Here is a 16,835-nt window from a genome sequence, read left to right on the forward strand (position 1 = left end):
CAGATGAATCACTGGTTTTTGGTCCTATGTATCTGCTGTCAGTCAGCATCTTACGTTGTGTCTTTGAGCTATGGGATTCCTTTTATTTGCCAGGAGAGCCTTATAAACCCTGGATGGAAGACACTGCCGCCAGCTGCAAAATGTCTATATATAGAAGACAGTGACGGAAAAATGGCTTTGTATGCTTTTCACAAGTAGAGGAGCACTTTATGACTTACCAGTGGCACGCCACTCAAGCTGCGACAGGTCCAACGGTCACACGCTCCCTCCGTTTCCTTTCCTTCTCCTGTTCCTCTTGGGCCACCTGCCTCTCCTTCTTCCGCCTGCTGGTTTGCAGATCCGCAAACCGGCCCCTGGCGCCATGCTTGATCTTGGTTATCATGTCGGCAGCCTTTCCCTTCTTGATGTCGTTCATAGTGAGCTTGTCATCCTCGGCCCTGAGCTTGTTCAGAAACTTGAGCTGCCCCTCGGTCGGTGGGCCTTCCCGCCACCGCTGCTTCCGAGATATCATCACGTGTAGAAAGAACCTCTGCGCGTAGTTGTCGGCGCCATGCACGGCATCAGTGAAGTTGGGTGCCTTCAGGATCTCGTGTGGTGGCGCATACGGCGCCTTGGAGAGGCTGGCTGGTAGAGCGCGGACGACGAAGGCCCTCCAGAAAACAGAATCCACGTCCTGGGCGTCGTCCTTCACAAGTCTCAAATAGGTACCGGAGCCGCTGGTCAGAACGAATTTGTCTGGTCCTACTTGCACCCAGGCGTACTGGCTTATGGCGTGGATATGCCTCTCCCCAGAGGTATCGGAGATCAGGTCGAACACGGAGTCGTACTCTGTGAAAGTGATCTTCTGGGGGACGCCCGGGGACATGGTGGGGGGTATTCTATCATAAGCTTGTTCTTGTCTGGTTTTCTCGGCTTCTTTCCGCTCTTTCGTGCTCTTCATGTCATCGAGTGTCGCGTTGCTGACCAGCTCGCCGGGATCCAGACCAAAGAGCGTCGGGACCGTGACGATCCCCGTTTCGAGGCTGGCAACCATGTCCATGACGTGGCAGTTCTCCTTCCCCTTGTGCAGTCTCATGCCTCTGCCTATCATCTGCACGAGGAGGTTGCGTGACCGTGTGGGCCGCGCAAGAATCACACAGTCGATGTTGGGGATATCAGTTCCCTCCGTGAAGACGCCGCAGTTCAAAAGCACAGGGAACTCGCCCCGTTTGAAGGCATCCAGGATCTCGCCTCTTGTGACCTTGTGTGTGTCACCGGTCACAAACCGAGCATCCAGTCCGTACTGCCTAAACTTTTGGGTGAGTCCGGCCACGTGAGCCAGATCGACGCAGAACACCAAGGTCGACTTCCTGTCGCCTGCTTTGGCAAGCCAGCTTCTGACAGTAACATCGTTGACTTGGTCTGTGTTGACGGCACTTGAAAGCTCGGATGTGACGAAGTCGCCACCCCCAGATTGTTTCTTCACCTTGCTGATGTCGGCCGTGGACTTGACTGTTGTGAAGACGACGCCGGACAGCCACTTCTCGTCTATCATGTCGACATAGTCCTTGTGGTACACAATCTCATCGATCGCTGTTCCCAGCCTCAGCCCGTCGAACCTCGAGAATGTTGCGGACACGCCGACCAGGTTTGGTGAGTCCGTTCTCTTGGTGGAGAGCCCGAAGTGTTCGAGAATCTTCATGTAGCCCGGGGCCACGATGTGGTGGGCCTCATCAACGAGTACAAGCTTGAAGTTTTTGGGGTTGTATTTTTCAAGCCGTTCATCCCTCTGGAGGCTCATCACACTGGCAATGGTGATATCTGATATACCACTGGCATGAGACTTGGCCATGTCGATCTCGACAGTCTTATCAGGGTATGCGTTGACGCAGTGCCTAGCAGCTTGCTCGACGAGTTCTCGTCGATGAGCCAAAATCAGAGTTTGGGTAGCTCTTTCTGCAGGAGGCTCAATGTGTTGAATGAGTTGTGTGAAGATGACCTTATATTGCAGTCAGTCAGATATACGAGATACATAGAGCAAGACTTGTAGTGAGTCCAGAAAAGGCCAGATAGAGGAGCGTAAGACAGCTATAAGACAAAGAAGCACTCACAGTCTTGCCTCCTCCAGTAGCAAGAGAAATGCCAACTCTCTTGTGTCCATTCTTGAGAGCAGATACGACGGACTGAATGCATTCCAGTTGATAATCTCGAAGCTGCAATTGCTGAGTCGCATAATCTCTCGAGTACTTGCACAATATTCTTGGACCACGGAGGACACGCCGAGGGGCGGCGCCGATCATCCTCCACGGCCCTGGTATTGTGAGGAGTGTTGTGGAAGCTCCCAAGCCCCTCAACACTGGTCGCAACATGTTGTGCTCAGCCTTGCCGGTTGACGGACGTTGGGAAAAAAGCTGTGAGGCTGAGGAGGCGGCCTGCTGAATGGGCAAGGCGGCTGCATCGATCCCCCACGCGCTTCACGGGTACCCCTGAACTTGGAGCCCAGAACGGGCCGCGCTAAAGTTTCCACCCCTGCAACTCCAAGTCCATCTTCTGTAAAAGTTTCCTGCAACACCAACAGCCCAGTGTGACTTGAGGAACCGTTGTTCTCAAAGGCACTGTGATGTTATTTGACGGAATGCTGAGAATCGGACAATCATCGAAATGTGCATTGCCCGACCATCTTTAGCGCGATTCTAGTCGCGCACTATTGATGGAATCGCAAGCACAAAATGCCGTCTGACGGACAAACGAGCAACCATGTCGAAATGGACGTCCTTCATCCCAACGGTGAACTGTCGCGCGACCACGAAGGTGGTGAGATCAGGAAGGCCAGCCCTCAAAAAAGACGGAAACGCCCCAAGAAAGAGCGTGCCAGAGCATACGACAATACCCATGTGAACGACCGTCATCACCAGCCCACTGAGGATCGTGATGCGGAGATCGGCGGGCATTATGACGGTCAGAGCCAGGAGCTGCGCAACTTTTCAAGCGGTCAGGGCAAGCGCAACCGTACGGCGCGGAACAGGGACACTGATTCGGATGGTGGCGCTGCTCTCAACAGCAGACCTGAGTCACCAGGACACCAGTCCTCAGAAAATTCCAGTGACTCTGGGAAGGGAGGCACCGCTGTCGAAAAAAACGACTCGGAAAGGCTCGGACTAAGAGACGCTTCAGACAGTGAAGGACTCATGCCTGCACAACGCCAACCGCCATCTCATCAAATCTCATCTGGCGAAAGCGAGTACTCGCCTGATGAAGCTGAGAGCAGCGACTCGCCCGTGAGCCAACTGGTGAAGGGGCCGATGTCGAGAGGAGATGGCTCCAGCCAAGAATCAAGCTCGAGAAAGCGGAAGTCACCAGCAGAGGCACAGAGTGATGCAAGTTTCCGACCACTGAAGAAAGCCAAGGGTTCCTTCAACCGCGCCTATCTGGACATCTTGAACGAGGACATTGAGCACGCAGCCGCTCAGTATGTACCGCTTGGCCGTGAGACCAAGGACGAGAGAATCAGTCTACCATCATCGCAGATCGGCATGGTGACCTGGACATCCATGGAAAAGGAGCGCTTCTTCGAGGCCCTCGGTCGCCTCGGCCGGGATGACACGCCAGGGATTGCTCGCCGGATCCGCACTAAGGGCGAGATGGAGGTCAGGCAGTACCTGAAGCTGCTCCAAGACGGGCTCGCCCAGCGGCGGCGACTGAATGAGCTCGACCCCCTGGAGCTGGCAGACTTCCCGGCAGCCGTCGAGCTGAGCCACGAATGTTGCGAGGCCTTGGATGAGGCGGCCGACAGCCTCGCCCTGAGGCAGGAGAACTTTGAGCAGACTACCGAACAGCACAAGCATGGGACCGACTGGCTGGTCACGCAGAAGTGCAAGGATGATGCCCAGGACGAGGCAGCGGACGGTGACCTAATACCATCATCCGTGTTGAACGTACCGAATTGGTTGCAAATTTCGGGGCGACTCTTCATGAACGGCACATCAGAAGAGAGAAATTGGCAGTCTGTGGACGGCGACTACCCTTCAATTCGGCATGCGACGCTAGAGGACTTCTACTCACTTGCGCTGACGCTGACGAGACGACTGGTGGCGGCAACAATCTACATGGCGAGCTCACGTATACGAGCTCAGAGTAGATACAATGCAGGCAATCAAAGCGAAGTGCGCCGGAGGGACGTCCATGCCGCCGCCCTGTCCGTGGGAATGAGGGCGGAGAAGCAGTCCGTGTTGGCCGGATCTGCCAGACGCTTGGGATTGCATGTTTACGAGCACCCACCGAGACCCAGTGAAGAGGAGGACGCGGCTACAATGATGCCATACGATGCTGTTGAACATGCCCTGGGAATGCATGGGCATCGCAATATTAGCAGCATCAGGCATAAGATACAACGAATCGAGTTGTCTTCAGACCAGGGAGCTGTCTCACGCCATGCACCGGCATACAGCGAGGCTGAGACGGACTCTATGGACTCAGACGACGGGTATCCGTCGGACACAGAGTATGAAGAGAGCGAGGATGAAGACGAAGACGTCAAGGCCGAGGCAGACGAGATCATGCTGTACTCAACAGTTGACCGGCCGCAGACGAAGAGGGACCGCGAGACACTATTTCGCAGGATCAAAGCCGAGAGGGAACAGGAGGTCTATTCCGATGCCGTGGACGCCCAGGCGACATACCAAGAGGAGAGGCGGATGTGGGAAGTGCTGGGGAGGCACCCTCCGCAGCCTCTGATCGACCCTGGGCTGCCTCCGACCGGGCGGCGGCTCAAAGTGTCGGTAGGCGCTGCGTATTCAGTGGGGAAGGACTGGAGGGCCCATACGAAGGTGGTCAGCGAGTGGGAATTTCTAACCCGACTACATGGGTGAGAAATTACCAAGTGGCTTGAGCAGAAATCAAATCTCGGACATGGCTTGGTATACGCGTATCACCATCTTGCCGACCTTGTACTACTGTTCACGTACAAGGCGTTTCGGGGCCGGCACAGAGACATGGGATGGCGGAATGATCGATACCCCATGATGGCATATCACTTGCGACAATACCAACTGGAGAATCTCTATGAAAAGGACAGTCAACACATTTGTGCTTCCGTGCACATGGACAACCCCCCTCCCCCCAGTAATGAGGGGGTCGCCCCCGTGAGATTGCGGACAGGGCAAGGGTTACGGGTCTACTTCACACAAGGTTAAGAGCGTGCATGCTAAACGAGCACCCGAGGCACTGGGAGCTGGGGAGTGGAGCACCAACTTCTTTGATGTGGCTGTGCTGCAGGATAGGCACGCCATCGTGCTGCGCTGCAAAGGCAGTAGCCGCGGCCCCGTTCGGGGGTCCAGATGCAGCGTCGGTAACATGAGGTGAGACGTTGCGAGTTTGACAAAAACCAAATTGCTGCAGCTGCAGCAACAACCTACGGCTGCCTCTCCTTCTCCGTCGCTCCCTTACTTTCTGCTGTTCCATTGCCTGGGTCTTGTCCAACTCACACTTTCACATTCATTCTTCGTCGACCAACCGCTGCCACGTCACTTGTTGCCCGCCGTCAACCCTGCAAGCCCCAAGTATCACCGGCCGAGTCGCCTTCTGGTCGCTGCGACAGCTCCTAAGTCCGCATAGCACATCCCCTAGCCCGCCAGAGAACCAAGGAGAGAGAGAGAGAGCTTGGTGCAAATCATCAGACCTTCGCGCCACCCATTCCAGCCATTCTATCTAGCCTACCGATTGACCTGGCACACTAAAACGCCGGGCCGGGAGCTAGTGCTTCGCCACACACCCCAACGCAAGACAAGCCCATCCATCACCTGCGAGCCATCTGTCACCCGCGCATCCGAAGATTTCCCCCCTTTGGAATACAACCTCCTCCTCTCAACTACCAACACGCCACCTCAACCTCACGACGACTTCACAAGCCATCTTGAGAAGCCCGCCCATCAGCAGCGCCTGCTGTTTCCATCAGATACTCTCTCCTAATTCCACCACCAAGGACACACACCAGTCAACATGTCCGGCAAGCCAGCAGACGCCCCACCGGCCTACTACGCAGGCCAGGGCCCCGAGGCCCCCAAGCCCACCTACGACGGCCAGCAGCAGTACCCGCCGCAGCAGGGCTACTACCCCCCTCAGGACGGCGGCTACTACCAGCAACAGAACATGGGATACGGCCCGCCACCACAGGGACCCTACGGCCCGCAAGGACCCTACGGCCCTCAGGGCCCATACGACCAGCAGCAGTACCCGCCCCCGGGCGCCTACTACCAGCAAGGCCCGCCGTACGGCCAGTACCAGGACCAGCGCGGCCAGAGGGGGCCCGGCATGCTCGAGGGCATCATGGCGGCGCTGTGCTGCTGCTGCTGTCTCGACATCCTCATCTAAGCCGGCCGATGCGATACGATACGACGCGGACACGATGCGCTCGTAGCCCCACAGCGAACGGAGGAATCAGATGGGTCAAACGTGGAACAGACTGGCCAGGGCCGTCGCTTGAAATACGAGGGGATATCTGGCCGTGGGGGGCGTCGACGGATGTCAGCTGACGACGACGCGCAACGGGGGGTGACGAGTGAAATCCATCCGACCTGATTCACCACCCGGTCTTTACGGGGCAGGAACACAGCGCGGGTCAGGGAACAGCAGGAGCAGTCTTTGGTCATATTGTGTGCGTCGCGTCTTTTGTTCTTGCAGCAACCGTCATTTCCCAGTCGACCAGGCCGTTCGAAGAGAAAGCCGCCCCAGCCGGAAATACACCAGAGATCGATAGAAATGTGGACGGATGGATGGACGGACGGATTGGGAGCAGCGGATTTAATGGGGGCGTTTGCATTCTCGCACGGCGTTCAAGGTACTCAGTCAATTTGGGATGCCTCGGAGGAGGCAAGGAATGGACAGGAAAGGGAAGTGGAAAGGGGGCACAGTCTGGGGGGAACAATCATCTTCTCTAATACCACCTAACCGTCCGGCACGTTCTATGATTCTACATTACTTTTTTACCCTCGCACAGAGATAGAGGAATGGAGCAACATGAACTTTGTATCAGTTGATGACTCTGTCCTCGGTGCATGTGAATGTGAAAGGCAGTTAGCCTCCAGGTTTTGGACGGTCGAGTGCTCCAAGTATCATGAGCCAGCTACCTCTGCCGAACATTGTAGGGCGATCCATCGAACATCAAACATAATGGCGCAGTTGGAACAAGTGCTCGTTAAAAAAGTATGCATAGGATGAGGTAGGGACCCTCTATCTTGTAATCGTTTCTAATGCCTGTGAAAATGCACTCTCTTCAACGCTTATATATGCAATGAATCACCCCTGTGCCGTGTTCCGATGCTGTCTGTTATGCTCCGTGACCGATAATACACCCACCCCTCTTGGGAACCAAACACCACCCTGAAGACTCCTTGAACGGGCCACTGAACAGGTATAAAAAAATCAAATGTAAAAACGCCATCGCCTGATGCAAAAATGCAAGAATGCACAAGAAGGGAATCCGTTGAGCCTTTGCCGTCAAAGACGTCAATCACAGCTGGATGAGGTCGAGCTCGGAGAAGTCGGGCGGGGCGCGCCCATAGACGGCGCGGCACTTGGAGTCGAGCGCCGTGCCCTCGTTGCTAATCCAGATGTGCTCGCTGTAGTCGTTGGTGCGGCGCACCTCGTCGTCCGACACGCCGAGATCGTCACGCGGGATCCAGACGACGGGCCGCCGCGCGCGCACCGCCGAGTGCGTGAAGGCCTTCTGAACGAGCTGGTTGCGCTCCTCGGGCGTGAGGTCCTCGATTTCGTCCGCGAACCCCCCGTACAGCGCCTCGCCGATCGCCCGCTGCGCCTCAAGCTCCTTGCCTCGCCGCTGCCGCCTGTACTCGGCCGCCGTCTTGAGGTTCTCCTCTGCCCGCCCGAGCGTGGCGTTCTTCATGGTGTTTCCACTCTGTACCGCCCAGGTGCCGGCATGCTTGAGTGTCGAGACAGGGTTGACGAGCTTCGACCGGAGACTGCCTCCTCCGGAAGACAGGTTCTTGCGATGGGTTTTCGCTGCGGACTCCTGGCGGAGCTGCCCGCTAGGTGCCCTATCGAGGTCCTGCATCTCGATGTCCTTATCATCATCGTAGGTTTTGACACTGCGGAGAGTAGTTGTCTCGTCATCATCGGTAATTATCCCCAGACGCCGATCTTGTGCTTTCTGGAAAGCTTGGTCCCTCAAGATGGCCTCGTCTTCGAAGGTGATTGGGAGGTATCGCGTCAGCGGGCCGAACTCGCGGTTCAAAAATATTTGGTAGAGCGCCGTGAATGCGAAAGCAATGACCATGATTATGGCCTGCGGGTAACAAGTCGAGGATTGAATCAAGAAGAGACCGAGCAGACAAATTTCCATGACATAGAGCCCTGTAAAAGTCTGGTTGAGCGCCCTGGGGTACAGCACTCCACCTGTGTCTGTCCTGAAGCGGGTCACAAAAAGCATGTTGTATCGATGCGCAAACCAGAGCATGCTGAAGTTGATAATGGCGAACACCGTCATGAGGGGTGCGATAACAGAGAAAATGATGGCGATGCAGGCGAAGTTGGTGTAGACTGGGAAGAATGAACCCCAGCTGACTTGGGGCAGCGAAATCTGGCGCTTGAATTTGGCCCTCACAGTGTTGTCGAAGATCTTCGAGAGAAAATACCACATGGCCTGTAACTTCATTAGCTTCCACTTTTGACCGCCGGGAGTACTGAGAGCCGACTCACCAATCCTGCGACTTGCAGGAGAGTTCCGGAGCTCACAGAGGCACCTTGGAGTACCAAATAGGAGAAGAAATAATTGGCCGAGTCTGGCAGGTTTTTAGCGAGGATGGTCGGCAGCTCCTCAACGTGTTGCGCAACGGCGATCAGCGTATTGATGGCTGAAGTCGAAATGCTAACGACGAGGAAGACTTGCACAAAGAGGACTGCGATTGTTAGCGAGGGAGTTTGCTTGCCGTGCTCCAGGAAACACTTACAGAAGAAATAATAGGTTTGCACCCACTCCGACCTCGACGACCCAGTCTTAACGCCTTGAAACTCTGCGACGAAATTGAGGACCACAGGCACAAGTGCCAAGAGAATTGCCAAAAGAACGGGAGGCAAGACACCCGCGGCCAGTTTCACGAAATCGTGTACCTTCTCGTTCACCTTGAGGAAGCTCAGCCAGTCATACTTAGAGATGAGATCATCAATGGAGGCGAGACCTGCTGAGAACGCAACAGGAAACGTCCACAGAAGGATCATGCCGAAGACGAAACCACAGGCGAGGAGAACCCGTGTCCATTGCATCCACCAGGTCATTGCCATGTTGTCCCAGATGACATCTTCCGGTGAGATTTCAACGACCCTCGGGGCCATGGTCTTGGGTATATGGTGGATGGCGCTCTGACAGGCCATGTGGGCTGCCACCTGGTTGTTGAATTGGATAAAGGCTGATGCCATGATGGGGAAGCGCTCCGAGTGTTTCTGGTCTTCCTCGATTTCCACGTTCCAGCGAGCAAGCTCCTTCCGGCACCAGTAGATCGTGTCGACTTTCTTGTTCAGCATAGGCAGTCCCGGCAGCCAACCCGGCGTCCACTCGAATATAGCAAGTCGATGATGAGGGCGGTCCTTGGGCTTGATCCATTTCTCCCACTCGGCGCCTTCTCTCTCCTGGTAGTCCTCCTCCTGCCCGTCGTTGACAAACGGGGGATACTCGATTTTTTCCTCTTCATCGCCCATGAAAGGGATGTTCTGCTTGATCTTGGTCCATAGCGATCTTTTGTCGGTGAATGGGTACTCGTTGTTCTCGGCACCTTGAGGGACAGGTGAGGCGTAACCTCCAGAAGGCGGCTTCCAGAACTGCCACCACCGCGTCTCCTCATTGTCATACAGGTCTTCGACGTTTTCTAATTTGCGGACAGTGTTGCCGAAGTGCTTGGGTTGAAGCTCTTGCTGCATGGACTCCTTGCCGTAAGGCTCAGAAGGGGTCTGGCTGCGTTCCGAGGCAAACGATTCCTTTGGTTCCTCAACCAGTATCTGCACACGTCTGTCTGTCGGTGCGTTGGGGCGGTCGTCGGCTCGTGCTTGTGAGTTTGCTGAGGGCCCGGGCTCGGTCGTGACGAAATGGAAACCGCCACTTCTCTCCAGCTCATTGTCGACACCCTGGCCAATAGCCGAAATGCCGCCTACTATGCCAGCACCAGCTCGGCCAAGCTTGTTCGCGCCGCCCTTGAGGCCTTGCCCAACTTTCAATATCCCACCATCCAGGACAGCGAAGGGGTTCAGCGTCTGTCCACCATTCCCGTGAGGCTCGATCTCGTTAGTCTCGGTGCCTTCCGCGGCAACCTGCTCCGCATTATGAGGGGTTTCTTCGTGATCGCCGTAGCTGATGCCTTGTTCAGTCTCGGCTCTACGTTTGGCCTCGTCATCCTCATCCTTCTGCCTTTGCAGTCTCTCGGCCTTGGTAGGCTTGTTCGTCCTGAGCTGCTTCCGCCTTTTCTTCTCTTCCTGGTCGCGCTTCTTCAGCTGGTTCTTCTTGCACTTGCGTATCAGGTCGCTCTCTGCGCTCTCGAGCATGAGATGGATCTCTTCTCTCTTTTTAATCTTCTCAAGCAGTGGGGAAAAGTCGCGTGTCTACACATTTATGTAAGCCAGGAGACAGCAACTGGAGCGGACAGCCCTTACCAGCCAGATGTTCCTAATTCCGCCTGGGAAAACGTCGAACAGTCCCCGCAATGCCTCTTCAGATAACCACTTCTCCGGGATGGAGGAGACGAGCACGGTGTTTGCAGAAGCCCTCAACCGATGCTCCGCGCTCGTCAGCCAGTCCTGCCGCACCTTGATGTAGACTCTCATCTCGGAAAATATGACAGCACAGACCCAGACGATGACCAAGAGTGCCAGCATGAGATGTGCCCAGCGACGGTCGGCGTTCTCGGGCCTGACATTGGCCCATGACAGGGTGCTGAGACCGACGACGGTGGTGTTACTGGTGGGGTCGTCGTCGGTGGTGTTAGTCCACAGGTTGTTGCCGTAGCCGCCTATGAAGTTGACGGGCAACAGGATGGGCAGGATGACGCAGGCGAGAGGGATGAACATGACCAAGAGGGTCTTGAGGTACCTCATGAAGAAGTAGGCGTCCAGGCCACATTTCTTGATGACCTCTCTGTCGCTAAAGTTCATTATGGTCTTGATGAGCGACCAGGGACTGACAGGCGGAGGGTCGCTGCGGGGGAGGAGGTCAGTAAACAGAGGCACAACTCTACCACAACGGCAAGGGGTCAACTTACGTCCGCTCCCTCTCGGGCACCAAGAAGGACTTTGGTTTGTAGATTCTGGCGATCTTGTTCCTGAGTAGCAGGAACAAGGAGACCTGGACAAAGGCCACAGCAACGGAGACGCCCACAGATGCGAGGAAGGTCTCGAGGCCCTGGCCGGAAACCGACTGGGCGGCCCCCTGGTTGGGGTCGGTGAGATTGGCCAAGGGGTCCGACATTTTGCGGGACGGTTACAAACTGCACCCAGTAGTCTACAAGAGCGATAGGATGTTTTTCGGGATGTAGAGATGGTGATGCTGGAGGCTTAGGATCGGGGTGACGAATCGTGGGAGTAATGGTCAGGCGAGTAGCAACATTGTCGTCGGGCGTTGGTCAAGCTGGTGGAGGAGGTGGAGCGTTGACGAGTATTTAGTGGTCAGTCACGGCGGTGTTGTCGACAGACAATGTGCAAGCACTCCCCAAGAGAACAAAAGCCCCGTGTGCGTTTGTCGTGTGTCGTGCCGTACCGTGTCCTGGCCCGGACTGTAGAGCGTGGGACGCGATTTCGAAGGAGGGCGAATTTACAGGAATAGGTCGAGAACAATGGGCTGGCGTGTGGGAGGAGGAGAGGGCCAGCTCTGCTCTAGCGCCAACTATAACAGGGAAGTTATGGACGGGAAGGAAGCAGGGAGGGGACAGGTACCAAGGGGAGAACAGGACGCGGGCGAACTAGTCATAGAGTTGGGTTGAAGATGAGTTGATAGCGATTGTCGCCTTAGGTGAAACAAAACTGGATTTTGGCGACTATCTTGGGGCTTAGCCAGAGGCTCGCCAGCAGCCCATGGACGCGGCGATTGGTGAATGCAGGCCGGCGTGGGCGCTGGCAAGGGACACGCCTGGACCTTTGTGACATCAGTGGCTGCAGGTCCATTGCCCCCTTTGAGACGGTCAGAATGCTCGCCGCGGCCGATCCAGGCCTCCCAAATTTGTGCAGCTGGCTGTGATTGGGCGGCGCGGCTAGAACGTTAATGACGGGCCCACTGCGAATCGAACGGCAGAGCCCGTCTGGTCCAACCGTTGTGCGACCAGGTGCTCCTGTGTGCTCTGTCTGTGACACGGCGACACCTGGCCCTCTGTCAAGACCAGTCGAGACCAGCCAACCGTCCGCGGCTCACATTCACAACCCTCTGCTCGCGTCTGCAGGCCGCGCCATCGTTTGGCCACAAGCGATGCTCAGGCGCAGGATCTGTGCATGTCTGCATCTCACAGACCACAAGGTGGAGATAAGGTTCTGAGATGAGATGGATCCTACATTGGGCCTGAGGATGAATAAGCTCCGTCACCACGCCCTGCACGCCCGGCCTGAGCGAAAGGGGGTTCGCAGCTTGCATAACAAAGGCAGCGCGCCGTGCCGCCCACGTGCACTGCCCATCGCTCATTCTCGATTGCGTATCGCGTCCATCCTTCTTGTCCGTATTCACGCTCGTGTTGGCAACTTCGCATACACGCGCGCTTAAGGCTTGGGGTCGGGCTTGGATTGACTGATGATTCGTTGAATGTCCAGTGAGCAGTGGATCTGGTGTGGATGGATGGTCGCATCATCATTCGCTGACGACACGCGATTTGCATTGGGTGACCTTTGGGATGAAATCATCCCGTTGTCAGAGGGCTATCTCGAGACGAGTACACGAGAGGTGTTGCTGCTTGCACACAAGGACATGGTCGTGCCAAGTCACCAGATGCTCTCGGCAGGCTGTGAGGTCGTCTCTTCTCTGTCCGCACGGCAGCACGGCAGACACGGCACCACGGCGTGTTCACCGCGTCAGATGCATCGGAGGTGGAGATGATTACCCCATTGATATACCATGCAGTAGCACCTATAGTGCGTGGCACAGGAGACTAGATTAGCAGATCGCCAGCATGGCAGTCCACACAGGATACCTTACACAGCGGGGTGTGTTGCCGAATGAAACTTGTAGTGGGGCACACACACGGCTACAATCCAGCAGACTGAGCCGTGTTGCTTGGTGGTGCTGCTGTGGACTGGCTGACAGTGGTTGCCCGTGATTTGTGCTCTCTGTGCCGCGCAAGTCCCTCCGTCGTAGCATCGAGAGATCCAATCTGGGTCATTTGCAGTGCTACCACACAGCCGGGAGCGCGACCCGGAGGTGGTGCCTGAGGGTGCAGAACCCAGAGATCGGGTGCCGGCGAGGCCGGTCAGGTGGGCCCCATGTGCCTATCTATCCTCGGCCGCTGCGGCCCTGTTGCCCTGTTTGCCGAAAGGTGTCTAGCCTCCCAGAGTGTCGGGCTGCAATGCTGTACGTGCTCTGCTATTACATGTGCTGCTATATTCCACCGAGGATGATTCAGCCGTGGGGAGGGCGAGGCCCGGCTGTCACGTCATGCAGATGCTGCGAGGTCTGACTGGTCTATCCAGGTAGGTACTAATGTACACTGATAACTGCTGCGCTGGACGAGCAGACACGGCAGATAACACGAGGCATGGATGACTGCGCTGGGCACATGACAGCGGGCCGATGCTTGCGTCCCAAGGCCACCAGAAGTGTGGCCTTCTGGTGTTTCTGGTCTGCTGCAAAAGAAAGCGCCGAGGCGGTACAACTAATTCTCCTGGCCCCAGCAGCGATGGATGACTGCCCCAATCTGGAACACATTGATCGCTAGCACACGTATATAGTCTGCACATCGGATCATGGACCGTGGGGCCAGCATGCTAGTATCAACTCTGTCGGCTCTTCTTTTTCTGCCCCCCCCCCCTCTGCCTGGATACTGTGGTAGACACCCCAGAAGGCGCGCGCCCTTCCACAGAGCCCTGGCTACGGCCCGCCCAGCGCCTGTCCATCTTGTCCACCTTGCCCACCGAGGGGCATTCTTTGGGGGGCCACTCCCCGCATCATTCCCAGGCGGTCGGCCCCGAGATGTAGCTGCCGAGATATTACGCAACGCCCTGCCAGCGCCTGCTGGGCATGACGTCCGCTTCCACCTGCACTTCCACTTCCCTCTCTGCCCACCATTCCCGGCGCACGCAGTCTGCAGTCGAGTCAATTGGGAGGCGCGAAGGGACGAAGGCGCAGGGTGCAGGGTGCGAGGCGCCCGCCTGCCAGCCCAGTATGTACAGCACCAGTGCAGATGCAGATGCCCATCCCGAGCGCCCACAGATCTGGGGGGAATAATAATATGGACGACCAGCGGGCCACGCTGGTCGGCCACGCTGGTCGGCCACGCTGGTCGGCCACGCTGGTCGGCTGCTCGTTGCTCTTATTATTAGGCCCGGCAGTCCACGTCCTCTTTGGGATCACGTCCGGTCCAGCTGCTGCTGATTTACCCGCCCCCCAACCCGAGAGGCTGCACTTTATTCTTATTCTCCCTGCCTTCCTGTGACCTGTGACCGGGTGGACAATAGGCCATATGTATATCTACTCCTCCTGTACCTGTCTACCTCCCCGCAGCCCACGCTCCTCCCAAGGGCCTGCCCCCTTCCCGCTCTATTACGCCACATAAGATCTTGGATCTCCCAGATCGCCCAGCTTTCCACTTCCATGCGCCTATCAAGTGGCTTATCTCCTTCCTCCTGGGCAAACCGACTTCCTTTCCTTCGCGTCTCCCGTCTTGTTCCCTTTTCTCTCTCGTTCACTCCCGACACTAGCAGGATGGGTTCATATAGTATGGGGGACAGATTCGACCTCAAAATAGCCGTTTTCGGCGCTGGTAGGTTGCCAATCTTCGACCTGGTGTGATGGGCGGCCCTGCACACACTCACCCTGGGCACTTCGAAAAATGTGTACTGACACTGGTGTCGACTTAAGGCATGGGCGGCCTGGGATGCGCTCTGGCCCTCGCCAAGAAAGGCTTCCAGGACATCACTGTTTATGAGAATGCTTCAAACCTGGGATTTGTCGGGGCCGGAATCCAGCTAGCCCCCAACATGAACCGCATCCTCGACCGGTTAGGCTGCTGGCAGGAGATCTACGCAGAGGCCACGAATGTCAAGGAGACAAGCATAAGGCGTGAGTGTACAGCGCATGGCTGGGATGCTCATCCTGGAGACGGTGGGGTCGTCCGCTGACGAGAGATGTGATCCCACAGAGGGCAGCACAGATCAAGAACTAGCCCACGTCGAGATGCCCGATGTCGAGGAGAAGTACGGATACCCACATTGCACGGGTCATAGGTCGTCCCTCGCCGGTGGCATGTACAACGGCTGCAAGAAGGAGCCCGCCATCCGCTTCAGGTTCTCGTCACAGATCGCCAGCATCGACTCGTTCGGCCCGCGGCCCACCTTCACGGTCCAGCCGCGCGAGGGGGACGCCTACCAGGCCGAGGCGGACATCATCCTGGCCGCCGACGGCATCAAGTCCACCACGCGGCGCGCCATCCTGTCGCATCTGGGCGAGGAGTTTGGCGAGGCCGACACGGGCCAGGCGGCCTACCGCATCATGCTAAAGCGCGAGGATATGCAGCACGACCCAGAGATGATGGAACTGCTCGAGAGCGACTGCGTGGTGAGGTGGATCGGCGAGAAGCGCCACATCATCGCCTACCCTGTCGCCAACAAGACCATCTACAACCTGTCCAGTGCCCAGCCCGACGACAACTTCGCGAAGGGCATCTCGGCCACCTACACCACCAAGGGCTCCAAGCCCGAGATGGTCAAGGTCTTTGAGACCTTCTGCCCACTCGTGCACCGCATGCTAGACCTCGTGCCCGACGGCGAGGTCTGCGAGTGGAAGCTGCGGCAGCACCGGCCGCTGTCGACGTGGAGCCTGGGGTCCGTGGCGCTGCTGGGCGACGCCTGCCACCCGACGCTGCCGCACCTGTCGCAGGGGGCCGCCATGGCCATCGAGGACGGCGCCGTGCTGGCCGAGGTACTGAGCCGCGTGCCGGACACACGGCCCCGCACAATTAGCCGCACCCTCAAGGCCTACGAGGTCCTGCGCAAGGACCGCTGCACCACCCTCGTCGACATGGCCGCCTATTCGGGCCGCCAGCTGCACCTCGGCGAGGGCGCCGCCCGCGAGGAGCGAGACCGCCAGTTCCGCGAGCACCGCGACAAGAAGGGCGCCGTCCCGGACAAGTGGGCCAGCCCGGACGTGCAGAAGATGATCTACGGCCACGACTGCGTGCGGGATGCGGCCGAGAAATTTGACGAGATATTCGCGGGTCTTGTTGATGTCAACGGGGTGAACGGGGTAAACGGCGTCAACGGTGTCAATGGCTTAAATGGCGCCCTATGATGGGCCAGGTCATGATAGTTTTTTTATCACCCCCTTTTCTGCAAACCTGTATATCTAGACTACTTGGAGGGGTTTTTCCAGCGATGCCACCACCGGCAGGGATGAATGATGAAATCCTCTCATACCACCATTCAAAACAAGGTCGCCAAACATAGGATTTCATGAGCTGGCGATTCAGCCCGCAACTGTGCGATGTGGGTGATACAAGAATCTCACTACCGACCATCCGACCTATCCGCACGCGCCTCATCTGTCTAAACGAGAGTCAACGAGTCAAAGAAAAGACAAATTGATACTTTACACCGTCGTCACGACAGCTGGGCGTAGAAAGCTTCCCGGGCTCAATTTCTGCCCCCCGAGGGCTCACAGAGCGAGCAGA

At 56.8% G+C, this 16,835-nt stretch overlaps 5 protein-coding genes across 5 annotated transcripts; 3 read left to right on the forward strand and 2 right to left on the reverse strand.

The window, feature by feature from the left end:
• Positions 1 to 232: 232 nt before the first annotated feature.
• INS49_000647 (uncharacterized protein) lies at positions 233 to 2,348 on the reverse strand (the record flags this gene model as incomplete). The annotated part of the gene is made up of 2 exons (XM_043161484.1): positions 233 to 1,978; positions 2,091 to 2,348. 2 exons carry the CDS (start codon positions 2,346 to 2,348, stop codon positions 233 to 235), a joined length of 2,004 nt encoding a protein of 667 aa, XP_043029990.1.
• A 396-nt stretch (positions 2,349 to 2,744) lies between these two features.
• INS49_000648 (uncharacterized protein) lies at positions 2,745 to 4,847 on the forward strand (the record flags this gene model as incomplete). The annotated part of the gene is made up of 1 exon (XM_043161485.1): positions 2,745 to 4,847. The coding sequence occupies one exon, from the start codon at positions 2,745 to 2,747 to the stop codon at positions 4,845 to 4,847; it is 2,103 nt and encodes a 700-aa protein (XP_043029991.1).
• A 1,129-nt stretch (positions 4,848 to 5,976) lies between these two features.
• INS49_000649 (uncharacterized protein) lies at positions 5,977 to 6,348 on the forward strand (the record flags this gene model as incomplete). Its single annotated transcript, XM_043161486.1, has 1 exon — positions 5,977 to 6,348. One exon carries the CDS (start codon positions 5,977 to 5,979, stop codon positions 6,346 to 6,348), a length of 372 nt encoding a protein of 123 aa, XP_043029992.1.
• Positions 6,349 to 7,486: 1,138 nt separating this feature from the next.
• INS49_000650 (uncharacterized protein) lies at positions 7,487 to 11,443 on the reverse strand (the record flags this gene model as incomplete). The annotated part of the gene is made up of 5 exons (XM_043161487.1): positions 7,487 to 8,635; positions 8,692 to 8,891; positions 8,943 to 10,581; positions 10,633 to 11,173; positions 11,238 to 11,443. 5 exons carry the CDS (start codon positions 11,441 to 11,443, stop codon positions 7,487 to 7,489), a joined length of 3,735 nt encoding a protein of 1,244 aa, XP_043029993.1.
• Positions 11,444 to 14,872: 3,429 nt separating this feature from the next.
• INS49_000651 (uncharacterized protein) lies at positions 14,873 to 16,456 on the forward strand (the record flags this gene model as incomplete). Its single annotated transcript, XM_043161488.1, has 3 exons — positions 14,873 to 14,930; positions 15,029 to 15,229; positions 15,309 to 16,456. 3 exons carry the CDS (start codon positions 14,873 to 14,875, stop codon positions 16,454 to 16,456), a joined length of 1,407 nt encoding a protein of 468 aa, XP_043029994.1.
• Between the last annotated feature and the right edge of the window lie 379 nt (positions 16,457 to 16,835).

The sequence above is a fragment of the Diaporthe citri genome, assembly GCF_014595645.1.
Source record: "Diaporthe citri strain NFHF-8-4 chromosome Unknown scaffold_1, whole genome shotgun sequence".
Lineage (NCBI taxonomy): Eukaryota > Fungi > Ascomycota > Sordariomycetes > Diaporthales > Diaporthaceae > Diaporthe > Diaporthe citri.